Source organism: Trachurus japonicus, chromosome 13 (assembly GCF_045865225.1).
Source record: "Trachurus japonicus isolate A0001 chromosome 13, Traja_1.0".
NCBI lineage: Eukaryota > Metazoa > Chordata > Actinopteri > Carangiformes > Carangidae > Trachurus > Trachurus japonicus.
The window spans coordinates 11,763,579-11,791,421 of NC_140919.1; the positions used below are offsets into that span (position 1 = coordinate 11,763,579).

At 43.6% G+C, this 27,843-nt stretch overlaps 1 protein-coding gene across 1 annotated transcript in view; it reads left to right on the plus strand.

Annotated features, from left to right (window-relative positions):
- The first annotated feature begins 1,041 nt into the window (after nucleotides 1-1,041).
- Nucleotides 1,042-27,843, plus strand: part of sez6b (seizure related 6 homolog b) — a 221,445-nt gene continuing 194,643 nt past the window's right edge. Inside the window, exon 1 of the mRNA XM_085794838.1 lies at nucleotides 1,042-1,119. Coding sequence (XP_085650964.1) covers nucleotides 1,047-1,119 — 73 coding nt within the window. The 5' untranslated portion in view covers nucleotides 1,042-1,046. The remainder of the gene's footprint in view (nucleotides 1,120-27,843) is intronic.

A 27,843-nucleotide genomic window follows, 5' to 3' on the forward strand; every position in this document is an offset into this window, starting at 1 on the left:
ACTGGTCATTATTGTGTACTGTAAATGATGTTTAAGGGTGTTGCTGTATTATATCCATCATTTTAATTGTTATATAAATCTCTTTTTTTTGTTTTGTTTTTATAGATATATACACTAATCCTTCGGCACCATTAAATTGATGCTGATGGTGGAGTCCACACATACAGTACAAAGGTGCAATTTAGACCCAGAGACTGTGGCAATACTGGCAAGATGCAATAGGCTATAGGAGAAAGTGCAATAATTATTTTTTACTATAATTATTTATTACTTGTGTTAACCAGGAACTTGGTCGTAGCCTACTGTCTGTAAGTGATCTCTGTTGGTTGTGTGTGTGAGGATGTGATATGATGTATGGTTTTATAATCTGTATGCAGGATGTAGGCTACAGCATTGATTGTCCATGACAATTTTCCCTCCGGGGACATTAAAGTTTATTTTGATTTTTTGATTGATTGAACACGTTCATCACGCACTCATCAGGGCTTGGAACAGGTTATTATTATGATGTAGCCTAATTAATTACACCAGTCCCAGTTGAACCGTTGTCCCGCACGCGGAGCCTCATTGCTCGGTGTGTAGTCCTACCGTCGGCCGACGCTAGGAGCTGGAGGAGCTGGAGGAGCTAAAGGAGCTGTCCACTCCGCGGTGCTGAAGAGGATCGAGCGGGGCAGCAGCAGCAACAGCTCCCCCCCCCCTCACCCTCACCCCCCCTCCAACCCCCCAGCAGCCCCACAGCCACACACACTCAGTCCGCCAGTCCGTCAGCGAGTCAGTACGGAAACTAAACGCCTCTTGTCTCTGTGAATGAGTAGATAGAGGCGGCGAGAAGTCAGCGAGAGGAGTGTGGTGGTCGGTGTGTGTGTGTGTGTGTGTGAGTGTGTGTGTGTGAGTGTGTGAGAGAGAGAGGACGGTGCTCGGCGGAGCTCTCAGTGCTCCTTCAGTCCGCCACAGGAAAAGTGTGGATCCAAGGAGCCAAGGACGTTGACTGACTCCTACTAAAGAGCTGTTAGAGGAGCGCAGCAGCCCGGAGGAGAGAAACCGCGATGAAGGCGATCAGAGATTATTTTCTTCTCCTCTATGTCCTCGCGGCCGCGGTGATGGAAACGGGCGCTAAAGGTAAGAAGAACCGTCCCAAATATTCACTCCTTTTCTTTCTTTTCCCCCTCATCCTCTCCGCTGAATGAGAGTGTTGATGAGAGATGAGAGAGACTGAGCCCCCTCAGCCTCGACCTCGCTGCTCCGAAATGAGAGGTTTCTGTTGTGGATTTTTTTTTTTTTTTTTTTTTGGAGAGGGGGTCCTCGTTTTTTTTTTTTTTCCTTACGCTTTTCCCGTTTTCCTCTCCGTTTCCCTCTCTCGCTTCCCCTCCATGTGCTCCAGTCCTCGCACGGCTTTAATGGAAACACACTCCTGAATGTAATGAAGACGTGAACACCGACAGACAGAGACGTGCGTAGTGGTGGTGTTGTTGTTCTGTGTTGTTGTATTTTGGGATGGATTTCTCTCATTCTGCTCAGATCTTGTCTGCTCAGTGTGTTTTATAACGCACATGACCTCAAACCCCGCTGGAGTTACAGTGAAGTCAACATATGACAGAGGCTGCAGGAAGTTCACACTTTATTGTGTTGTAGGTTTGATCCTGAATGTAAACCTATAGTGTAGTGAAAGCACCTTTTTGACATTTCTAGACATTTTTTATTTATCTTTTATCAAAAACTGTCATCTCATGCTTAGACTCTGTTAGATTCGGGGTTGGAGTATAGTTATACTGACTGAGCCTGTGGAGCTCCATCACACTGGATGGGAACCTTGGGCCACTGTTAGGCTTTGGGTCATTGTCTTATTGAAAGGTTGTGTGCAGTATGGACCAAGTCTTTCCCTTATTTGACTGATTGACTGCTGCTTTGGGTTCCTGGTCGCCATGCAGGCAGGGCCAACCCTTCCTGCCCGGTCGCTCCAAACTATAACTCCCTTTCGCGGTGGTTGAGGCCGTTGTTCTCCATGGGAACAACTAAAGCTTTAGAAATGGTTTTTCTTTATACGCTTCACCTGATTCATATCTCGCTGCAAAAGCAATTTTGTCACAGAGGTCCAGAGAGAGTTCATGGTTTGGTCCTGACTTGACTGGTGAATTGCGTGACCTTGTATATACTGTATACGCACACAGTTTTCATCCAAACTTAAACAATGTCCAGTCAATTCGGTGGACGTCCAATCAGGTTGCAGACATATATCAAGAGTAATCAAAGCAAACACAGAAGTTTAAAGTACTTTTTATTGGACAGACTTTTCATTAATTTGAGAAGATTTCTATAAAAAACATTGAAGTTTCCTTATGGTTTTTTTAATTTAATATGGGTTGATGGGCAATTTGATCAATTTAAAATTCATTCAAGTGTGCAGTAAGCCTGAATACATCCTGAGGTCGCAGCATATATATATAGTTGAAAGTAGAAGTCTCAAATAATAGTTAAAACTTCTTATCTAATGCCTCTATAGTTTCATTATCCCGGCCTCATTTTACATTTTCAAGAAGACTCAAGTAGGCAAACAGGCTGATAAAAATGTCATTTTCCAGCCTTGGGAAAAAAAAAAGAAAGTCAGAGTGCTCCAAATGAATTCAGCCTATCTCCTGGTCCTCTTGTCAAAGTAGTGGTATGGCTGATAGTGTTTTTGCAGCCTCCCTGCATTATTCATATCCCCCTGACAAAATAGAGACGGCTACAAAACATGGCTGATGTTAGAGAGAGTTGTCTCCCTGGATAGTTGCAACGATTTCAAGAAGCACTCGATATTTTCCGTCTTTCCTTTTTTTGCTCTTCGAGATTATAAGACTGTATGTAAAAAAAATATCTACTTCCTAAAAGATCATAGAGACGTTTTCTTTGTGTTGGAGAGAGATGACATGGATGGATTGAACTCCTGAAGGAGAGAGGTTATCTGATGCTCGCTCACTGATTGTGACTCTCAACCCATGTGTGTTTGTATATAAATGTGTCGACTGTGCTTTGTGCATTCACATCCACAGTCTGGCTGCTGACATGCAGACACATAGATGGATTGACTTGTTTACCTATTTAGTCCAAGCTCTTAAAGGTTTGATTAGTTTTTTTTTCTCTTTAAGTCTGTTTCATTTTATAAAACCGGTGAATTAGAAAGGTGATGCTATAATGAGAAGCCGCACGCCTTCCTCGTTTACTTATTAGCTGATGTCGAGGCCAGGTTGTGTTGCCCAAACACAAACAAACACGAGGTCCTTGCTTGTTTGTACACTTCCATAAACAGAGCTGTGTCCTACATTTCCATAGACGGCCTGCTGCTGATCCTGAGCAGGTTTCCAGTCTGTCCTTCGTTCTCTCCAGTGGAAAAAAAAAGACGAAAAAAAGCAAATATGTGGACGGGAAACTGCTTTTTACTGTACAGCACTGTTGTTGATGTGCACCATTGTCTCTCAATGCAATACAGGAGGGAGGGGGAAGCTGCTCACTGCTGGGAAGGAATGGAAAATACAATGTAGATGTTTGGTGGACAGTTTCAGAGAGATCACAACAGCAATAAAAAGTTTTGCTTTCTTTTTGTGAAGTCAACAAATATGTGAGAGGTGACCAAGTCTAAATATCACAATATACTGTACAATATCATCACCATATAATAACAGATATTATATACTACAGCATCTCCTTTTTGTCAAGTGATGCTGCCATGAAACAGAACCAAACTTTTCCCTGAGTAATGAAAAATATGTCGCATTTGGATGAAAATATCCTGATATTTGATGTCGGCAGTCTGATTGTCCTCTTGTGTCATTTCCTGCTTGTATAAAATGGGAGAAAAAGAAGATGTTTCTTCTTCAACCACGTCAGAAATCTGGATGAATGACAACTGTGATGTTTGAGATTTCTAAACAGGGTCAGTGAATAAATAAATGGAGGCTACATCCTTTTCCAATTCACATCTTACAGTTTAAAGTTTTTATATATAGTCATATAGTCTTATTTTTTCCTATTAGTCACAATAAAAGGAGATGATAAGAGCACTGGGAGAGAGAGAGAAATAAATAGAGAGAACATCCTTCAACATTTAAAAAAAAAAATCTTTTATCAAATTGTCCAAATTTGTTTCATTTGATTCTTTATTTTTTTCAATCACTTTATCAAACAGCAGCAGAAGCAGCAGCAGAAATATTCACATAAAATCCGAACTGTAATTTGCAACAAAGAGATACAGAGACAGAAAACCGATACATGATGGAAGAGGAGGAGGAAAAATCAGTGACACTTTCTCCTTAATGAAGGTTTCATGAGCTTTAGCGAATGAAACCTCACAGATCATTATCTTAATAAACAAACTCATAAAAACAAAAGCTTTTGCAGATGACAGGTTGTGAGTGAGTCATTAACACTCAAGTCTTTAAAGGGATAGTTCACCCAAAATTCAAATTTCACTCATTATCTACTCACCCTCATGTTGACTAAGGGCTGGGAGAAGTTTCAGAGTCCTCTGTGCCTTCTCTGAGTTACGGGGGTCGGGGGGTCCGCGCAGCAGTATTTGTCCATATAATGGTTGTGAATGGTGCTCACTTTTCTTCGTCCAAAAAGAGACACCAAAAAACATCCAAATACCTCCATAGTGCTTGTCCCTCTTGTATTGAAGCCCCAACATGAGAAATTGTTCCGCCGGTAACTGACACAGGAAGAGCAGTGAACTGAGACACTGGGAGCTTCCGCTACAAACAAGCTTAAAATATAGACTTATTTAATTTTTTTCAGAACAATTTCTCATGTCGGGGCTTCAATACAAGAGGGACATTACAGACGAGCAGTATGGAGGTATTTGGATGTTTTTTGGTGTGTCTTTTTGGACGAAGAAAAGTGAGCCCCATTCACAACCATCATATGGACAAATACTGCTGCACGGAGCCCCGCTGTAACTCAGAGAAGGCACAGAGCCCTTAGTCGACATGAGGGTGAGTAGATAATGAGTGAAATTTGGGTGAACTATCCCTTTAATAATGCGTCGTAGCAAGTCGTCTGTGAGTGGACAAATGATAATGAATTACAATAATGTTCAGTTATGTTGCGGATGCCCTGCGGCCCATTCACAGGTCACAAGGTCAAACCGAGTCCCCGGTGAACCGAAAGGGTCAGAAAGACAAAATATGTCATGTCATGGACTGGAGGATAAACACCAGTCGTAACCTGGCAACCCTGAAGTAGTTTCTATTCGTGGACAGGTGCCCTCATGTACTGCACTTCCTGTCTGTGCTTTAATCATTCTGTCCTTTCATACCGGTCATTAAGGTCCGCTCTGATGGCGGGGAACAGCATCCACAGTCTTTGAGCTTAGCTGATGTGAATATACAGTAAAGCAGCTTGGCGTATAGAAACATATACGTAATATGTCTCTAAACAACAAAAGCAACAAGCGCTGCCTCTGACCCGTCTGCTCTGTTAACGTACATTACCATTATATTATCCTAAAGCGGCTCATCATTCATCCGTCCTCATGTTTTGTGTGCGTCTTCCCACCACTGTTCGTCAGGCCTGTTCGGTTTAATCAGCTTTATGAGATGCTATTCTTGCTCTAATAGACAAGTATCACCCAAGGCAAGTGATAATTCACATTAACAATGGCCATCCTTCACCCTGCCCTCTGATTAGCCTGTAATCAGCAATGCCAGGACCCTGCAGCCACTTCGTCTGAGCTGCCACTTCCTGCTATGATACCCATTCAGAGCTCCTCACTGGCCTGTCACCGGTGCACAAAAAAAACAAACAAACCCCAAAGCGTTTTCTCCGAGAGCCTCACTCACATAAAGTAAACCTAGCATGAAATAAACATACAGTAGCGCCTGTTTGAATGGCAGAGAGGCAGCGATTTAAGAGCCTGTGCTGTTTCTGTGATCGCTGCAGGCCCGGGGTGAACGGCATGTGGCTGACCTTGAACTCCGACCTCTCTGGAAGGAGGAAAGTTTCCCTCCTGCAGAGATCTGTAGCATGGATCCAATGCATTTACAAGGGAGTGGGATCATCGTACTGGCTGGTTTTAAAGGGGACATATTATGGAAATATCACTCTTTGAAGGCTCTTTAACAGATATTTGGGTGTTTGTTTTGCCTTCCGGCCCAAAAAATGTGAAAATTGACAAAAAAAATCTGTAATGTTCAGGCTCCCTAGGTTGAAATCCATGTGGTTTTACGAGTTGTTCCCTCAGTTGTCTGACAATGATGTAACTAGGTTTCAAATTTGCATAACCCCACCCCTACCTTGGACCGGTAGAAAGGGCGGGGCAAGCAGTGGCTCATTTGCATTTAAAGGGACAGGCACTGAAACCAGCCGTTCCGAACAGAGCTGTTTTGAGAGGATGAAAAGAGCTGTGATGTTTGTTCCTTGGGGGATTTTGACAAAAGCATGTCACAGACATGTCTTTAAGATACCTGGGAACTATTTTAATTTGTGGAAAGGGGGCAGAATATGTCTCCTTTAATACATATGTACCTGGTGCACCGTGCAACACAAGAACCTGCAAACAAGCTACAGTGGCTACCTGCCCTTGGTTTTTGTGGGTTTTTGGTGATTTGTTTAAAGGGATCTAACATTACGACACATGAAGCAAATACTACTTATGTTTTTGAAATCCCTCCGCCCAGCAGCCGTGTCTGGAATGTAGTTCCGGCTGAATTTCCCTCTAAAACAACTCCGTCTCGTAACGTTCTGTTATTATTTCATAGCGTGGTGAATGTGCAGGTCACAACTTGTCCACCAGAGCGTTTTGGAGTTGTTGGATTGTGTATTTGATGAGTTTTATGAGGGAAAGTCAAAAATACTCTGCCCCGCCGATCTGAAAACAGCTTGCACTGATAATTAAAGGGAATGAACCTACTCCTAAAACTATAGGGATTATGGCTATAGACAAATTTGCCAAAATGTTGATATATCCCTTTAACCCTTTGAACCTGGTTGGAGTATTTTTGAGTAAAGAAATGCATCAGTGATCAAACATAGAGAGGAGGAATCAGCATTTCTTACCGTGATTGATAGAAGCTTGGATTTCTGTCTTTGCTGTTCATGCTTAGACGGTTTTCTCTTGTGTTTTCAGTCATGCAGATTTATAGCTGACTAAGAACGTTCTGCTTACGACTAAATGACTCTCAATAGAAACCTCTTGTGTCCAAAGGTCAAATGATATTGATCCAACACTGTAGAATGAATGACAGGAAGAGGACGAAAAAAAAAACCCTCATTAAAATTCATTTCACACAATCAATGTATTTGAACAGAACAGAGATCAAGAACATAGCAAAAACATATATATACAACACATTGTTTCAAGGCATTTTAGACCTCACAATTTCTTACAAAGAGCAAATGAACATGACTTTTAATCCTAAAATGCACCATTAAAAACAAACATACCCCAGATGTATGATCCTGTCTGGTCCGGTCTGGCACTGTAGTAGAAAACAAACATACAGTACCCGCTGAAAACAATGTCATAAAATCACATAAAGATGAAAATGGATGAGACATGGCTAATCTTTAGTATTTTAATGACACTAGTAGTGGCCTCAGGAAGTAGTCAGACCCCTTCAGGACCTTTTGCTGTGGTCAGATTCATCTTGTTTGCCTCAACCTGATTGGAGGTTCAAGGTTCAAGGTTCCTTTATTGTCAATGTACAACACACCTGTTAAAAACATGGGGTGTAATGAAATTCGTCTCTCTGGTGTGATTGGATATTGAGGTATACTCAGAAAGCAACACATCTCAGAAAAACACTAGGCCCAACCATTCACACAGTGCATCAGGACTTAGGCCGAACCACGCAGTCCATTGAACCCTCTGCAGACGTGAGGGCAAAACCATTTCTAAAGCTGTGTGTGTTCCCAGGAGCAGAGTGACCTCAGTGAACCACCAGGACTAGAAAATACTGGAAACAGCAGAGAATAGTAGTCAATGTGTGTCCAACATATACAGGACATTCATGTTACTGGAGAACTGCACATCTGAAGTAGGCCAGTGGCGATAACAAATTTTGCTAGAAGATATATTGTCCTACAAATTATTGCTGATAAACGATAATATTGTCAACATTATAATGTAAGGCAAGGCAAGGCGAGGCAAGGCAATGCAATTTTATTTGTATAGCCCGTTTTTACAAACAGTTTTTCTCAAAGGGCTTTACATGACATCATAACAACATCCTCTGTCCTTAGACCCTCACATCGACTGAGGAAAAACTCCATAGAAAACCCTTTTAACAGGGAAAAATCGGAGAAACCTCAGGGTGAGCAACAGAGGAGGGATCCCTCACCCAGGACGGACAGACGTGCAATAGATGTTGTTACAGACACGACAGTGTAATGATAATATTTCATAATAACGCAAATTGACCCTTTCAAATGCAATAAACTTTAATTTCTCATGAGTATTTTTTACCATTGTAATTGTAACTTTTAAATATCCTAAATGAATAAAACAAACAAAAAAATAATAAACATCGTAGCGCAGCTTCTGTCTAATACACACCTGAAGCTTCACTTTTCATTCAAACAAACTAATGTGACTGCCACAGTTGTTAGAGTTCATCAATAGAACCAGCATTTATGTCCTTAAAAGCATTTAACCAGCCGGAAATAAACCTCTAAAAACCTGCCGATAAGTTACTCGGCTCGTTTTCTCCCCCGGGATGATGACGGAGGTTGACCGGAGCTCAGCAGACCGGCCGCTGCTAACGTTAGCACATTAGCTCTGCACTTCTCCCAAAAACGTTGGAGGAAATCTCCTAACAGGCGGTATCTTCACTGTGACTTTCTCGCATGAAAAAAAAAAAAAAACTTGACGTAAAAAAAGTGACGTATTAATAGCGCTGCAGCGAGAATTAAAACAGCATTTAGCTGCTTAGCTTTACCGCTAGCGCTGCCGGTTGCCGCGAAATGCATTCTGGGAAACAAAGATACTGGATGACTGACGAGAGGGTTCACTCCGTTCATTCCGCTGTGAAACAAGCGGCCCAGGTGCTGAGACGATATATTGAGGTCGGCAAAATTATCGAGTTCATTTTAATTTATTGTGCGATTAATTGATTTATTGATTATTGTCCCAGGCCTAATCTGAAGCTATGCACATGTTACATATATTAATGGTTCTTGAAAGCATCGAAAATGCATCAGCTCCTCTCCCGGTCTGCAGTGAATCAACCTGCAGCTCGAGTCTCTCCTGAGGCGACCGTGTTCGTGTTGCTGCTTCAGCCCCCCGCCCAGTTTCAGCTCGGAGCTGGGATCCGTGAGTGATCAGCTCTGCTTCTTCTTAATGGTTTTACCCTCGGCGCTCCGCCCGCCGCTGATTGCTGCTCTGTTATTCATCAGTTTGACTCTCAGCCTCTCTCTCTGTGTCTCTGCGTTACGGTGGAACCTGAAATAGCAGCTGTTTTGATGATGTCCCTGAGGTTTCGGGGTCAGGAATTCTGTCCTTTTCCCTTCAGATTACTGCCCAGATAAATACGTTGGCCCCGCCTGACCCGGAGCAAGCGATGCCCCCGGAGTCCCACCCCCAGGGTCTGCTTGCATTGCCACGGCCTGTCATCATTGTCAGCGCTCCGCCGGGGGAGAGCCGCCTCAAACTAATGGCTGCTGCAAGGCTGACTGGGCTAAAGGGGGTTTTATTTTAGGCCAACAACAGACACACATACACACACACTGTCTGTAGCGGGGGCTCTTCACTCCTCTTGGAGGCAGTGAAATCTTAAACACACACATTGATTTGTTTGTGTGTTAAAATGCTGCCACGGCGCAGCCGAAGCTTCCACACACACAAAATTACTACGTGATCATTTTTCTGTGCGACGGAGCTGTTTGTTCTGGGGCAGCACACATTGTACACACACACACACACACACACCACTACAGCTGCAAAGATCTGTCAACTCAACACATTGCGACCAACACCAGTCGACAATTTTACGACCGAACAGACAGAAAATACACCACAGTCTTTTGGATTCAGGGGAAGAAAACTCTGTAGAGTTCTCCGCTGCAAAGAAAGCACGCCACTTTTTTTGTTTTTGTTTAATGCTGGTGTGTCGGGCTCCGTCGGGTCCGGGCTTAATAACCCGCGGGTCGGGTCGGTTCGGGTTGTAATTTTCAGGCCCGTTGAGAACTCTAAAACAATGTGTGTTATCTGTGTGTTTGTTTGTAGTTTGACATCCAGCGTTCAGTGCTCGCTCGCTTCACTACACAATACTCAGACTATGTTGACATGTCTGTCCGCGAGTTGCTATAGCAACCATACATTTGTGCTGACCCTTTGCGTGACAGAGCTGCAGTCACAGGACAAACATCCCTATGAGGTATGAGTCTGACGTGGAGCAGCTCACTGCTTCCTCTACAAGGACATGTGGATGTATGTGTATGATGCAACATGCACATACATCTACATTAGCACTTTATCACACAGTCACACACATGGAAACACAGACAAAGAAATTAACAGAACTATAAATATTTGTTAAACACACAGTCACAAATTGATTTTTTTTTTTAAATCAAGGATGGAAACATGTCTCTACACTTTACAACATTGCACCTATTTCCTTGTTGCTAAACTGAAAAGTAGAGTTCGATAAGATCTTCTATCTATCCATCTATCTATCTATCTATCTATCTATCTATCTATCTATCTATCTATCTATCTATCTATCTATCTATCTATCTATCTATCTATCTATCTATCTATCTATCTATCTATCCATCCATCCATCCATCCATCCATCCATCCATCCATCATCCATCCATCCATCCATCCATCCATCCATCCATCCATCCATCCATCCATCCATCCACACCCATCCATCCATCCATCCATCCATCCATCCATCCAATACAACTAATAACTGTCAAAATGTTTATTTACCACCAGCCACTTGTTTGTTGACACGTTTCACACAATGAGAATCACACTGGAGACAAACTGTGGTGGTTTGTTTGGCACTAACAAGTGTTGGCAGCAGCAGCTCCAACCGCTGCACAACAACCATAGTGAACAGTGAAACACACTGAAGGAAAAGCGGCAAAACAAGTTTCTCCAAGTCCTGCTTTCTCAGTCGCTTTGGTGCTTTTCTCACATCACTATTACAGTAACATTTGCACAACAGTTGGTGCATTACTCAAAACAATTAGTGCAAACTGCAAAACTGGGTGGATAGTTTATACCTCAAAAGCAAGTACTCATGTCAATGAAACTGTCAGTGTCGTCAAAATGAGAAGTCTTGACACCATTGTTTATGAACAAGATAGTCACACGCCATGTTTTCATTTACTCTGCGGAGACACTTAATACACTTGTTTCACATTCTTACTACATATGCTCCTTTTTGCAATTCTAATTGTGCAAAATATGCTACAGTCATCTATTTACAACAAACATAAGGAACAGCCTTTGGGTAGAGCTGTTCACAACTATGTATAATACTGCAGTACATATAGTAACTGAACCTACAGAGTACTGTAAATCATTCCTACGCATCCAGATGTTCCTGTCTGTCTGGCCACATGTTTTCATCTACATCACTCTGTCAATTGTAGCGATTGAAACAGATTCAATAATCCCAAAGATGTTGTCATCCTCGCTTTGTATCTCTCTCAACCTCATGGCAATGTTTGCAATCACCATTGCGTAAATGGATTCTCTTCCAGCTCCGTGAGGCTGCCTATGTGGTGCAGAGTAAAATTACAGTAATGTACACAGTAGTAAACATGAGGTATACTGCATCAACCCATATTACTGTAGTCACAATATCAGTGCTTTCCACTTGTAAAATGCTGTAGCACAGTACCATACTGTAAATATGGCAAATCTTTACTGTAAGTAAGTTGCTGTAATACAGTGAATCTGTACTGTAGTAAAGCTGTAAGTCTAAATGTAAAATGTAAAAAGTTCTTGTCCCTCTGTAGCTCGATGTAAGCTTAATTGTTTAGTGCTGAATTCCTGTCCAATACTATACATACCTGTTCTCCCTAGGAAATGTTTGAATAATTGAATTCACAGTGGTTCTCCCAACATTTAACATTAGTTTGACAGATTTTGACAACTAGTTCAACAATTTTGTATGTAATGACTCAAGCAATGAAACAAGGACTATTAGTTTTATAGGGAACTATTCAGCATTTATAAGTATAGTTCATTTTGACTGACAGGACATAAGCAAATGTTAATGTTATAAAACAGCAGAGAATTGAATGAAAGCAACTGATACATGTCTGAATGCATTTGCAATTTGTTTAAAGGAAGGAGAAACGAACTAATAGTTATGAGAATCAGAATCAGATCACATGACCTCTAATGGAAACAAACAGGAAGCTCTTTCCATCAGCGCGAGACGGTCGGACACTCGACGGAGAACGAGTCTGATCTTAGAAACACTCATCTTTATTAGCGTGTCATTTGGCGTATAGCTACTTCCAACACCACACCTGTGTATGTGTGATCTAAGTGTGTGTGTGTGATCTACGTGTGTGTGTGTGATCTCTGTGTGTGTGTGTGTGTGAGCTCGTTCAAACATCTCACTCAGCTCTGATTAAAGATGAAACTTGAAATCCTCTTTTCCTCGACTTCAGACGACGATTTCCACACCGTGTTTTTTTTTTCTTTTTTTTGCATCATCTTCAGATTAAAGTCACCATTGTGCCTCCTCTCCTGTGATAAGCAACACACACACACAGACACACGCACACACACACCCGGTCCCCACCCCCTTCATCATCCTTGCCACGGCAGAAAAAGCAATTTGTTCTTGGTGTCACTGATCTGATGCAATCAGCGCTGCTTCACGCTCTTGAATAAGGAAAAGACAGCGGCAGAGGACACTGTGTTTAATTAAACGACGCACTTTTGTGAATGTGACGATCATATAATTTGGTGGTTTGGGGGGGTGGGGAGGTGTGGAGGATGGCGAGGTTGCGTGTTCGACACCTGCTTTTCCCGATTACGACTGATTAACCTATCCACGCTCGCCTGTTGCTCTCATCAAGGGGCTATTCAGGGCGCTCTCCTTCTAATTGTCTCCGAGCCTTTTCCTCTTTCGAAGCGTCCAATTGGAAACGAGTGTTATCAAAATTCAGCGCTGCTCCCTCTCATAGGAAATGGGGTGGGGGCGCTTGGTTCTTTACACACCGGCTCCTGAGAGGAGCTGAGGAGGCCTAGAGGGGGGTGGAGTACTTTCATTTTCCCTTTTCTCTCTCCCTCCGTCTCTAACCCCCTTGCATAGCAGCGAGCAGTGTGCCTGTGAAGTGTTTACCCTCATCGCTGTCAGTCAAAGCCGTTTTTTTTTCTTTCTTTCTTTTCCTGAAGGCTGCGTTCGTTCATCTGCTTTACAATATCTCCGTCTCCTCCCCGTGTTGGAGAGATTTCCTGGCGACAGAGACTTGTCGTCTCTTCCGAGTTCAATTAAGACGAGATGCAAATGGGACGTGATGCGCTTTGAACTGCACCTGCTTTATGTGTCACCGTCACATCCCCGTATACCCTCTGTCATCTTTGAGCAAACGCCGCCGTCGCTGCTGCCGCCGTCGCTCTCTGGTGTATTGTGTGTGTAAGGGAATAAACGTGACGCGACGGCAGAAGGAGCTTGAATGAGTGAATGTCTCTCGTTTGGTGCTGCTAAATCTGTACAATAGAAACATTCTCCAAATCCAGTTCTTGCTCACAGATCACACTTAATTTCCAGTTTAAGTCTGGAATAATTCCCACCACCCCATCCCCCCCCCACTTCCCAGCTGCTGCATTAATACTTAACACGGCCTAATTGATGGCTGTCATGTTGCAGCTGTCACTCACCACGGCGCCCTGGGCCAACGGAGGAGGAGGATGTTTCTTTGCAAATCAACGGCCCAGTCTGAGTTACGTCGAGGCCCTGACGGGGAGCATACGTCAGTCCGACTGCCCACAAGTCCGACGGCTCATTTCTCCGACTACCCATTCTACAGTGTTGAGGTTAGGTTTAGGGTAAGGTTAAGGGTTAGGGCTACTTAAGTTGGAGAAGTGGGAGGTCGGACTTATGACGTAAAAATAAAGAAATGTATGGTCGGAGTCGGAGAAATGGGTGGTCGGAGAAATGGGTAGTCGGACAGACGTCATGCGCCCGGCCCTGACGCCTCGTCTCACCTCTCCTCTCCTGGCAACCGCCATTCCGACATCCCACCAGTCCGACATAGGCCTCTAATTGTCTAAATGGCAACACTTCATTTTCTATCAAACGTCCCATCATTCTGACAATTTTTGCCTCCTATGGTCGGAATGACGGCATTTTTTTTTTAAAACATCCTTCCTTTCCAACAATATCCTTTGTTTCCCCAAAAGATTTTGCACTGGTTGGGTTTAGGCAATGATGAAAGGAGTTGGTTCAGTTTAGTAAAAAAGACCAGGTAGAGGCTAGACAGGAAGACTAGTCCCTGTCTGCACTCTGCTGCGTAATTACTCACAACAATATGGGTATTCCTCTATCAGCACGTTAAAGAAGGGAGTGGGACGTTCCCATGTGGGAATAGCGGTATGTCGGAATGGTGGTATGTCTGAATGACAGCATGTAACCGCCTCCAACGCTCCTGGACCAGCGCTCGCCGCCTGCTTCGGGATTGTATCAATGAATCACGCAGACGCTGGTCGACACGAGTGGCTGAGGACGTGATGGACGGTGGTTCAGATGGAGGTGACCAGCAAAATATTCACCATACATCAAGTCATAGTACACTCGGTATAATAAGACTTCACTGTAACCCTCCTGTGTTTATGAATCAGCTTCTGTTGCAGACGACAAAAACCTGAAGGCCCGAGCTCAGTTTGTCTGGTCACCTGATCATTTACTGAGTGATTTGGTAGAATTCATCACTTCTACACAGTCTGTCCAACAGCCGTCGTAAATTTGCACCTGGTGGAACAACAAATGTCCAATTTGTCCCAGTCCACCTTTCATTTATGTCAGCAAGGTTCGTCCTCTGAGGACAATGAATGACATCGTGTTGCTGGAAGCTGTCAGTGAGGCACAATGAGCTTTTGTTGTTGTTGTTGTTCCAGTGCAGGTTTTAGCATCAGTGAAAGCAGCGTTGGGCCTCGTACTCGAACGTCCTGGTTTTCATTTGGATACCCATGTCAAAAGGTCAAAGGTCACAGTGCTTCACCTCAATAACAGACGAGTAAAACCCCTGTGGACAGAGACTGTCACGAGGTAAATGCAGAGACTGCTTGATGAAAAACTGCCCCCGACGGGAACATGCATCAGCGGTTTTGCATGAATTTCCCTCTAAAACAACTCTGTCTGGTAACGTTCTGTTATTATCTCATAGCGTGGTGAATGTGCAGGTCACAACTTGTCCACCAGAGCGTTGTGGAGTTGTTGGATTGTGTATTTGATGAGTTTGATGAGGGAAACCAAGAAATCCCATTAGCCTCTATAGCATAGCTCTGAGCAGCTCACGACTCTGCCCCGCTGTTCTAAAAATAGCTTGCACCGACAAATAAAGGTAACGAACCTACTGCTATGACTATAGGGATTATGGCAATGGGCCAATGGGCCAAAATGTTGAACTATCCCTTTAAGTAGGATCTTTGACAGAGAAGCCTTGTTAACTTGTCTCCATGGTGACATCTGGGGTTACTGTATATTGCTATTGTTTTATTTGACTTACATTAAAATCCATGAACTGAACTTTCTGTTTCTGTTTCACATCACAGTTTGTCTGTATTGATTTGTGTATTGATGAATTATCAGACCTGTAGTTTCTCTGATCACAGGTTGGCGATGAAGCAGTCACACCTGGAGATCTTTGTTGTAAAGTGTCTGCCTCCCTGTGGCTCTATAAATATAAATATATAAATATACACTCTCTCTCTCGGTGACGGAGCAGACTGTCATCGGCTCGGCTCCTCGCTGTCAAAACGTTACTCGGGGAAACAACAGCTCAGCACGCCGGCTTTGACAAGTCGTGTTAGTAATCGGCATCAGCCCGCTCCCTCATTTCCCCCCCACCGACCATCTCTCATTTCCTCCTCTGTCAACATCTCATCTGCGCTCTCTCCCTCTCGGGGCCTTTTCATTTAGCCGCCCGCCGCTCGCTCGCTCGGCCTGCGAGCCACATACTGTAGCTCCCAGAGTCCGAGAGGCAGCGGCGGCATCGATCCAGCAGCAGCGGCGCAGAACGGCTGTTTGTGCAGAGGAGAAAAGGCCCCGTCCCGCTCTCCTCCGCTCGGCTGGCAGACTGTATACACCTGTCTAATTGAGGCTGGCGTCTGCTGTGCATACAGAGCCAAGGGTCTCTCCACTACGATTAGGACTCCGACAGGCTTGGCTCTATTTGACGCTGCAGCCTCTCATCCCGGGGGGGGGAGGAGGGGGGAGGAGGAAGGTTCATGGTTTGATCATCACTGGCAGCAGCAAAGGGAGTAGCTCGTATATGTAGTGTACACATCAATGTGTGTGTGTGTGAGGAGGAGTTGGAGCGGCACTACAGTGAAGGTTGTGCTTTTGTTTCATGTCGTCGTCTTTGGATCCAACTGAGCTCTGCAGAGGGTTAGGGCTCCAGTTGTGAATGAGAATCGAGCCAAACACAGTTCACAGTAGGACTGGACGATTAACCCTCCTGTTGTCCACCTGGGTCAAGGAAGGAAGGAAGGCAGGAAAGACAAAGGAAAAGTAGGAAGGAAGGACAAAGGGAAAGATGGGAGGAAAGAAAGGGAAGATTGATGGAGGGAGGGGACTGATTGGGTCAAAAAGGAAGGAAGAAGGAAGGAAGGGAGGGAGGGAGAGAGGGAAAAAGGATTGTGGAAAGAAGGAAGAGGAAAAAGGAAGGACAGAAAAATGGATGGAGGCAATAGATTCATTCAAGGAAGGAAGAAGGGAAAAAGGGAGGAAGGAAGGGAAAAGGAAGGAAAGAAAGATGGAGGGTCAATTGGATCAAAAGAGGAAGGAAGAAGAAGTGAAGACGAAGAGAAGGAAGGAAGGAAGAAAGGAAGGACAAAGGGAAAGAAGGGAAGAAAGAAGGAAAGGAAAGGAAGGAAAGAAAGATGGAGGGTCAATTGGATCAAAAGTGGAAGGAAGAAGAAGTGAAGACGAAGGGAAGGAAGGAAGGCTGGAAGGAAGGGAAAAAGAATCGTGGAAAGAAGGAAGGGAGAAAGGAAGGAAAGAAGGAAGGATGGGGAAAGGGAACAAATTAGGTCAATTTGACCCAGAAAGATAACAGGAGGGTTCGATTTTACCGACTGCATCGGTATGTGGAGCAGGACTTATCTTCGCTGACTCGTGTTGATTTGTGTTTGTTTGCTGGTGTAAACCATTGAGCGACTAATGCAAGTGGCATTTTCCTTCCTTACTGCCGTCCCTCTCCCCCATTGTTTTTGATAAAAGATTGGATCACACAGTTGACTCACGATACTTGTTGCTGTATATTTAAAGTGGGAATTGAAAAACCTCCATATGCAAATGTGCAAAACACAGATTTCCTTCCAATGTTGTTTTGCAGGAGCACCGCCACCGCCGCCGCTGCTGCATTCATGGGTCAGTGCAGCTCAAGACGGCCGTGATTTGGTATAAAGAAAATGAGTTTTCTTTCCTTATAACAGACTAGAGGACATTTAACTATAGTGTTAGTGTTGGGAGTGTTAGGATCGACTGATTGTTGTGAGCATCAGTCTGGGAAGAAAGAGAAACATCTTCTGCCTCGTTTTGTTTCTGCTCAGCTTGAGATTCAGAGTTTCGCGAGGATCAAACGATCGTGTTGCACATGAATTCACCACCTTTTATTATGTAAATTATCTCAATAAACAGACTTTACGTTATTTGAATGGGACTGCACATTAATGGATATAACATGTAAATGTGCCGGATTATAGCAAGATGCTAATTTCCGTCCGGAGTCCCATGAACATAAAAACAGTTCAATAACAGTACACATAATAATGTAGACAACACAAAAAGACAAAAAGGCGACTATGACAATGAAGAACATACAGTATTGACAAACACATTCCACAGGTAAGGGACCATAACAGTTTTGTTCTCGGTTCTCGCATAGGTACCAGGTTGTATTGCACGATGCCCATTACACCCAGTGTAATGAGCTGAAAACATGTGCAACTAAAAAAATATGTGCAACATTAGCGCAAATGTGAAGCGCAAAATCCTAAATGTCACGCATCTGTGGACCAGCTGATCTCAGTCAGATCTAGATCTAACAGGTCTGTTCACATTTGCTCATTTTTTGGTCACCCCGGTGTCCCAGCTCTCGTCTCTGCACACCGCAACACAAATGCGCTCCGTAACTCATAATCTTTTGTTCATGATGGTTAAGACTACACAAACACACACGCCGTAACATCGTATATGTTATGTAACGTTATCCACCGCTCCATTTATTGATTTTTCGCCAGCTTTGTTGTAAACAAATGCACATGGGCGAGAGGAGCGTAACCAAAACAGCGGAAAAGCGAGCGGACTTGCAGTGTTCTCTACTGTCTTTCTGTGGAAATATCTTATGTTACAACATGAAAACCTGAGGCTTATATTCAAGTGCGGTCTATATATGTATTTTCTTTTAAAATTTAACTGGTGCGGCTTATACTCAGGTGCACTCTATAGTCCGTAAAGTACGGTATGTTTTTTTCGTCTTCATGACGTATTTTTTGACCGATGTGACTAATGCTCTGGTGCGACATACAGTGTGGAAAATACGCCTCCCATTTCCTGTCTCTCTCTCAACTGTCCTGTCCGTTAAAGGCCAGAAAGCCCCAAAAATATACTTAAAAAAAAAAATGTTTGCATAGTTCCTCTTTAACGTGTGTTAACGTGTGTTTACGCCACACTCTGAGATAGGCCTAAATGATTATTTACTGAAGATTTTGAATGCCCTAGATTTCCCTAAACATAAAAGATGAAGGCAGAGAGGAATTCGTCAGCACCTTCAGCTGCCATGAAGCTTTTCACACCGTCACTGTTCCTCAGCGCAGCAGAGCTGAAGTCAGTCATCTCTGAGTCATGTATCATCTGATGACACGCACCAACCCCTTACATACATAGTGTGTGTATATACAGTGTAGTGTGTATGTAGTGTGTATAGTCTTAGAGAGTATTTATCAGATGGAGCTGAAGGAAAATGTCGTACGAGTCTGTACATTTGCACTGATCTAACATAATGGATGTGGTCGCACAGACATGATGTTTGTCAGGCCGTAGATGTTGACGTGTAGTTTGACAGCCGAGAAGAAACATCCAGAGGAGCCTCGCCGCCGCCGCCTGCTCGGCTCACGTCACGTCAGATTAGGCAGGAACGAGCTGAGGCTCTTTACGCTGTGACAGGAAGCTGTTTGTGGAGCTGATCCTTGGCTTTCAGGGATCAACACACACACACACACTGTGCAGGTGAGGGTCAGGACAGTGATGGACCATTAGATGACGCAGGTTTCAATCTGTTAATAGGAAACTGTCATAAGTTATAATGTAAGTTTGTTTTGTTGACGTAAGAAGAGATCGTAACGAGGAAAATCTAAAACAGAAGAGACAGTTGATTGGATTAAAGTGTGTGTGTATTGAATTATGTTGGCCGTGTTGTGTGTGTGTGTGTGTGTGTGTGTGTGTGTGTGTGTAGACCGAGGTCGACCCATCGTGGATTTTGAAAGGCCGATATAATAATGATAGTTGGGAGCAGGGAAGAGTCCGGCAGAGTCAGCATGTGAGTGACACAACACATTTTAATCACACTAACCCTTTTGTCCTTCGCCGCCTCCTGTAGAGAAGAGCCACAGACCAGGCAGTTTATTCTGACTTTAGTTTAGCAGATTCAGAGCTCAGCTTAAAGGTATAATGTGTAGGAATTCCCCCCATCTAGCAGTGCGGTTGCATATCTGAACGTATTCTTGATGTTGCATTCACATTAATTTGGGCAGACGTCAGGCAGACACCAGTGCCTCCGTCCTTCCTCACACTACACAGTGGTGACAGTTTTAACAGGCGCTACCTGGAAAACTTTCTCCCCGAGCCGACAGCTCCGCTGAGTTTCCATGGTTACCTACGGTCACGCTGCCACTCAACGTAAAAAATGGCGATGCAACATGGCCGCCTCGGTTCGTTGCGTCGCCCCCTCCCTTATGTATTTGTAACGACTTGTAACAACTCATTCTAAGGTACGAGAAAGCTTTCATTTGTATGCGGGTGTGATTCGACTTCAGTGAATTTATGAGAGACATATTTGATCTTTGCTAATAAAAAGCCAAATAAGTTACATACTGGGGCTTTAAATATAAAACATCTGATCTGTGTGAAACTTTCTAAAACTCTCCTGCCGGTGCAGATCAATCAGCCAATCGATTTACTGCTGGATCACTAGACCTGAACCAGAACCAGAACCAGGACCAGGCTGAAGGTATTGAGCTGGTTTTGAACACACAGTCTGCTTTTTAGCACTTGCTGTTTGATCCTCTGTTTTTTTTTTTTTTTTTTAATGAGTGAAATAAGGTCTGAAGATTTAACTGCTTTATTCCACAACATAAAACACATCAGTAAATACCCCAGTCCTGATCTGTTTTAGCTCTCACATCTGTTTAAAAAGGGCCGGTTGCATCTCAGTGAGACCACAGAGGTTGTTGTCTAGGATGACATGAAAACACATCTACTCACCAGTCACAACTCAAGATGGAAATCCTTCTAGAAGTTGGAGGTTTAGTGGTGAAGTTGTTCATTACTTAAGATGAACAAAAGAGTCCATAAACTTTTCTGATTTTCTGCACTAATCATAAAACAAACGTAGACAACAGCTCTGTTGTTTCAGCCTCCTCAGTCATTCTGACTCTTGTCTTTCCTAACAACGTGTCTTTGTCTCAAACGTGTCCGGTGGATCCGGTGAATCCAGTCTGAGTGGAGCAGTGCGGAGGCAGAGCAGCAGAACTGTAGTGTTGATTACAGCACACAGTGTATGTGCAGCGATGACATCTGCGAGGCCCAGGGGCTTGCTGCTTCCTTCTCCCCCCACCATAATGGTCTCTTTAGTACAGTATGCACTGCAGATGATCACAGCCATGCTGTTGCTTGTTAACACTATGCCAAGCCATTTGCTTTTAACTGAGGATGATATGAAAGCTGAGACTCACACAAGCTGCTGTTGCAAAAACAATGCCATATGAATAGAGGAGGGGGGGGCAGGATAGAGCAGGGCCAGGTTTCACTTGTTTCTGCAGTTTTTTCAGATATTAGGACGATTCTTCATCCAGTATCTGCATGTGTTTGTGCTGTCACAGGGAGTTTATACATGATAGCGTGCACATGGATCCAGAGCCTCCGAAATGTTTTTACAATGGCAGGTTTTTCATTTTAAAACACAGCTCCTCGTGTAGATAAAGAAATGTATATTAATGACTTTCATGGAAATGGAGGGTTATGGTGGGCCGAGGCTCCGCTGCACATGTAATGAACTGGACCAGGAGAAAATGCCAGTGACAGCACACCACACCCCCGGCTCTCGTTCTTGCAGTGATAAACATAAAACATGCAAATGCAGAGCGCGGACTCCCGTCAGAAGGAATCAGCTGCGTCATTATTTACCCTCAGAGTTGTCTGGCAGGCGGCAGAGCTGCACCTTCAGCTCAACAACCCGCCGGCGAAAAGCTCAGCACTGCAAATCTGCAAAAGTAAGACAAATGTGACGACTTTCCTGAGAGCAGCTCCAAAAAAAACAACAAAAAAACCAAACAGCGGTAGTAGTAGCCAGGCAGCATTTTTGAATACGGCTTAATTACGTTCCAAGAAAAAGGCTGCAGGCAGTGGGTGGGTTGAGTCTGTCTGCTTTAACAGGTAAACTAAAAACACATATTGCACATGAATAATCAACCAATTAAACCGAAGGTTAATTAAACCCTTCTTATCCTTACTCATCGCATTTTACAACCATGTGTTTATTGTGCATGTTCATATTGCAGTAGTATTGCAGAAGTTGCGATTAAACGGTTAGACCTGCTGATTGGCATCTCTCATCATCATCATCATCCAGTATCCATGGAGACGCTCAGGACCTTTGTTGTAAAGAAGCCTCCCTTACCTCTTCCTAATGACTCACACTAATGTGTAAATTGTTTATAGAGAGGTATTAAAGGGACCCATTAAGCTTTTCCAGCTTTTCATACAAATATGTTTAAAATGTTAGATACTTGCTTTAGAGGACGTGCAAGTGCCACATTATGAGGTAGGTGTGTGCTGAAGTAATTGCTGAAGTTTCAGGAGCTCTGAACTGATGCAAACGCTCCACTTTGGAGAGTTTTTCTAAAGTCTCACTTTGACACGTCACAGGTTGAGGGGAAGTATGGCAAGCCATTTAACATTTAAAAGCCAGACTGGATATGTGTTGCAAATATTTGTAATTTAGTTTTGTCGAGTCAAAAATAATATTTTAAATATCCGCAACTACGATCTTCCTAGGACGAATGACGTCACTTTAACAATTCGTGTGTATGGGGTTCGTCATTACAGATATCTACAATTCAGTTGCAGATATCCGCTATGTGAATTACGGATATCTGTAACTGAATTACAACTAGTACTAATACCAGTTTGAGATATCTACTGTACAATTTGAGTCATAATTCCACTTTAATATCGATATCTTTAATTCACCTCAGATAAAGATATCTACATGTCCCTGTTCAGATATCTTAAATTAAGTTTTGACTAGGCGAAATGACGTCGTAGATATCTGTAACTGGAATTAGGAATAGTCATAATTCAGTTACAGATATCCGTAATTCACATATTGGATATCTGTAACTGAATTGTAGATATCTGTAATGACAAACCCTATACACATGAATGGCAAAAGTGACGTCATTTGTCCTATAGGAGGAATGTAGTTGCGGATATTTAAAATATTCTTTTTGACTCGACAAAACTGAATTACAGATATCTTGAATGAAAAATCCAACTATTCAAAATGTAAAGACTATGGGCCCTAGTTTCGTCGACCAGGTGAAGTCTAGCATCAGCGCAGCTTCGCCACGCCAACGGGGTGTGGCCCAGGTCTATTTCGCAAGTTTGCTGGGCCGCGCAGTCAGACTTAGACTAGCGCAACCCCTCCCCTCGTCCCTCCCACCGGCGCAAACGGTGAAGAGGGAGGAGACAGGGCGGGAGGGAGACAGGAGGAGGAGAGAAAGTCGTGGAGTGGGTTTGACACAGCCGAGTCAGATCTTCACCAATCAAAGGAGCTCCTCTCCTCACCTTTAACTGCGCGGCGGGTGATGCGCGCTGCAAGTTTGTCATTTTATACTTGGACATGGACGGAGGAGACAGCGACGCCAGAGGCCGAACCTCTCCCAGGAGGAAACAGCTGTTTTGGTCCGGAGGTCCGAGCTCAGAGTGACCAATAATGAGTTTACTAATATACTTAACCAGGATTGATCTGATACACTGAGAACCCCTACCCAATCTAAGAAACAACTAATACACTAATAAAGAAACTCACATTTATTCAAACCCTATGTAAGCAAGATGACAGGTGTACACTAATCACAACATAAACACAGACCATGTGGATTAAATCAGCGTAAAGGACTCGCGCTCTCTCTCTCCCTCCCTCTCTCTCTCTCTCTCTCTCTCTCTGTCCGTCTCTTTTTTTCTCTTTTTTTTCTGTGATGAGATGCTGAGTATACTGTAGTAGGCTATATACTGACTATCTGATACCGAGGCTGTTGTGGTGGACTAAGAGAGAGATGATGATTTGTGTTTTGTTTTTCATTACGGCTGCGTGATGCGGTCGCTCTCCGCTAATGAATTAATAAGTAAATAAATAAATAAATAAATAAAGCGATCATCACAAGGGCAGAGTGGTATCTCAACACGGCAGCGACATGCAGTCATCCACCCTCAGTCCTGCTTTTGGGACATCCACAGCTGCTTTTCAGTGCCAGTTCGTCCCTGCTGTGTTAATTCAGGTGGAGTTTCCATTGCGCGTGCCACAGCCTTTGATCTCTGCTTTGATCTGACGTCAGATGTGACGGGACAATCTATATAGATATAAATTCACGTGTTGATTCCGTTAGTTGCATTAAATAGTGGTTATTGTGGATATTTATTGCATTGAAATGTGTCTGGAACTGTGGAGATCTGCCTGTGAGGTCTTGGTAACGTGTGTGCACTGCAGGTCAGTCAGCCAAACTTCCACTGCACCTGCTGCGCTTCGCGCTGCGCTGAGACTAGACCTGGTTGGAGGTGGCGAGCTTTCAGCGCAACCTCGGCGGGACATTTTCGGACAAAACTTCCACTGCACCAAGCTGGATCTGTGACGCCTCCCCCTGCTGCACGGCCACGCCTATCTCAGCGCAGCGCGATCTGCCAATCTTCCAATCTGACTTTGCGCTAGGCTGCGCTGGTCGAAACTTGCATTAGACCGGCTGCGCTACCTTGCGCCACCTGCGCTGCGCCAGCAAACTAGGGCCCAATGTTGATATCTACGGTGTTAATTCCGGATATTCAAACATAGCTTTTAAATATTAAATCCGCTTGCCATAGGGTAAGCTCCCTATATGGCAATTCGCTGCCTACCTCAGTGCCTAGTGGTAAATAATTTGCAGACTTTAAGTCGGAGGTTGACGTTATATCTCACTGTACTACGATGATAATATGAGATGTGATGGAATTCAGCATTTTATTCAACTTCCTTGAACGTGATCTGATGTTTTGGTGTAGTTTGGGATGTTTTCTGGGCGTGGCAGCATGTTACCGACAACAGGAGCCTGGGTGGCTATGTATGAACAATGAGAAGGGCGGCCTTTAATCGTGGGAAAACTGAGGAAATAAAAATGTATGAATGCTTAGGGCTTCCATAGACTTCAATGGCCCATAGAGTATGTTACATAATGAAACACTGTTTATGAAGAAAGCAGAGAGAAAAATGACGAAAACTCAGACGTGGTTTACTTATTTAAAAGCTCATAAATAATGTAAAGTGTATGTGATACGAGCTAAATGTGTAAAACCTTTTAATGTTAACGGTTGAAAATGGACTCATGGATATAAAAATGTCAATATTATGATTATGAATAGTTGACTCTACATATCTAAATCTCCCAGTCATGCTAACCCGTGTGTCCTCCTGGTAAATATTCCTATTACCAACAAACAAAGCAGCGTCGAGGCCGACGGCTCGGATGAAAACGAGACAATTCCTTTCAGACGGCTGCGTTGCTTTTATACACCTACTCACTTGACTGCCGCTGCCCCCGTCATGAGTTATTCCGTCTCATTCGTTCCACAGAGATCGCTGCTTTTCACAGATTGATTGAAAGTCTTATTCTCCGAGGAGCCGACGCCGTGTGGCCGACAGCACTATAGCCGGTAATGGCTGCTGCAGATGAAGGTGCTCTCAGTGTCATTCTTCTCAACCCCCACATGTCCCCCCCCCTATACAAATTACACCAAGGATCAGTGCCACTCGCTGCTATTCTTTCCCAATGCGAGGTCAACCACCTTGGCTTTTTTTTCTCCCCCATGCGCTTCTTTTCAGCCTGAAGTCTTCAATCTTGAATGGAGCACAAGGCCAATCATCGCCTTCTGAAACTTCATTGAAAAAAAAGATGAATACGAGTCACGCCGATGCTCCCAGAATTCCTCCTTGCATTTTAGGACATGTTTGCTTTTTTCCTCATGGAGGTAAACAGTAAAAAACCCCCCACAGCCCTGAAATGCGTGTCAGCCAGGTGCATCTTTCTCTTCCCCCCCCTTCTTTCTTTAGTTTTCATGGTTGCTGTGGCAGGAAAACAGTTGCATGGAAAAGGTACAATGAAATATTTAACGCTGTAGACCTGATTCTGTTAGTTTCAAAGTGAATGCAGACAGCGAGCGAGCGGGGAGGAGGGAGAGGTGCGTTTGTGTGTGTTCATGTGTGCGCACGTCCACAAAGGCAACAACAAGGTTATACGCTCAACGCCGCCTTATTTCTAATTGAACATTGTACAAGATTTATATGTTTACATGCATCTAGAATGTGTCGGGATGCGCCACAGTCATCATCAGGGTAGGCGGTTGGGACGAAGTCTGCAGGTAAAGATTTAGGACGACGGGGACACTTTGAACTGTTCAGTGTTTTAAATGCAAATCAGACTCAATAAAGCAATTTTTCTATATTTATAACGTAGATGGAACATATGCAGCTGATGACGGTTTAGCATCATACTGTATTCATCCACACATCCTCCACCTGAATGTTCCATCTTTTTCTCAAGAGATCAATAATGAAACCAGAATTATTCGACCTCCCACGTGAAGATTTTCTCCTCTTAAGAGGATGTTGATGTCACGAGAGTCAGCGTGTGAGGAGGTGAAGCCTCGTTCCTCCTGCCAAAGTCGTGCTCTTCTAATGTCCATCAACCACCTCCTGGTGACTCTGCTGCTGCTGCTGCTGCTATTTAACACCTGTCGCCAGAGGTGGATGGTCCGACTCTGTCTCAGATGAGTCACACGGATCACATCATTAAAAGTTCCTTTATTTAGATATTTAATTCTCAACCAGACCAAACTGTTGAACAGCTGGCTGGATAATTGCGCCTTTTATTCTCCACCTGAGCAGAATCAAAACCGTCACCGGTTTCGGTCCAAAATGACCAGTGGCGTGCACAGACTTTTTGAAGGGCAGGGGCGAAAAGGAAAAAAAAGGGCACATATAGCGCGTAATCGCCACTGAAGAGGGCACTTAAGCATGTTTTGGCTCCTAGAAGGCACTTTAGCACACGTTTTGACCCCCATGAGGGCACTTTAGCACGTGTTTTGGCTCCTAGAGGACACTTTAGCACGTGTTTTGGCTCCTAGAGGACACTTTAGCACATGTTTTGACTGCCATGACGGCACTTTAGCATGCGTTTTGGCCCCCATGAGTGCACTTTAGCACTCGTTTTGGCTCCTAGAGGGAACTTTAGCACATCTTTCGGCCCCCATGAGGGCACTTTAGCACTTCCGTGCATGCCACTGAAATGGCTGTACTACAAGTACTGATCAGGATTTTCAAAATAAAACCAGGATGCAGATTATAAATCACATTATGGATTATTATTCTACCGCCAAAAATTGGGTATAGCTTCAATTATTCACTAAAAGAAAAGGAAAAACACTTTACATGTCTTTTGCACCTATGAGATACTGTTCAACTACAATAATCAGGATGTCTACGGAGCAACTCACAGTTTAACAGTTTAACAAAATTCAGAGAAACATTTCAGAGTATCAGATTTCCATTACAGATGGGCTGTAACGTCCTCTCTCTGCACTGCCGTGTTTTTCTTTTTTTAAAGAAATCTCCGTCTCAAAGAGTCGACTCGACACATCACCACCAGACAACCAGAACTAATCCAGGCTCTTACTCTGAAGTCTCTTAAACAGATGGTTTCACAAATGTTTTTTTTTATGACAGACAATGAAACACCAAATGAAATTCAAGTGGAGTTGAACAGGCACAGAGGAAGTGGTGGATTTGGGCAGAGTCAGATATTTAACTGCTGAGGTGGAGGAGACCAAACTAGAGCTAAAACACAAAGAGTCTTCATCAGGAACACGAGCCCAAACAAATAACTATGTTCCTCTATATTTCCTAAAAAAACGTGATGATATGTCAGTGTTGTCGATGTGCCAAACAAACCAAAATGTCTTTTAAGAGGACCTTCAATTGAAAACAGGGAACCATGAAAATATTTGATAATGTTGGTGAACCAGGCAAAACAAATTAAATTCTAGGAGACATTAAATATTATTAGAAAATACTCCAACAACCAACATCACAGAGAACTGGCAAATGTGGTATTGATATTTTTGCCTGCTCTGGGCACAAAGATAA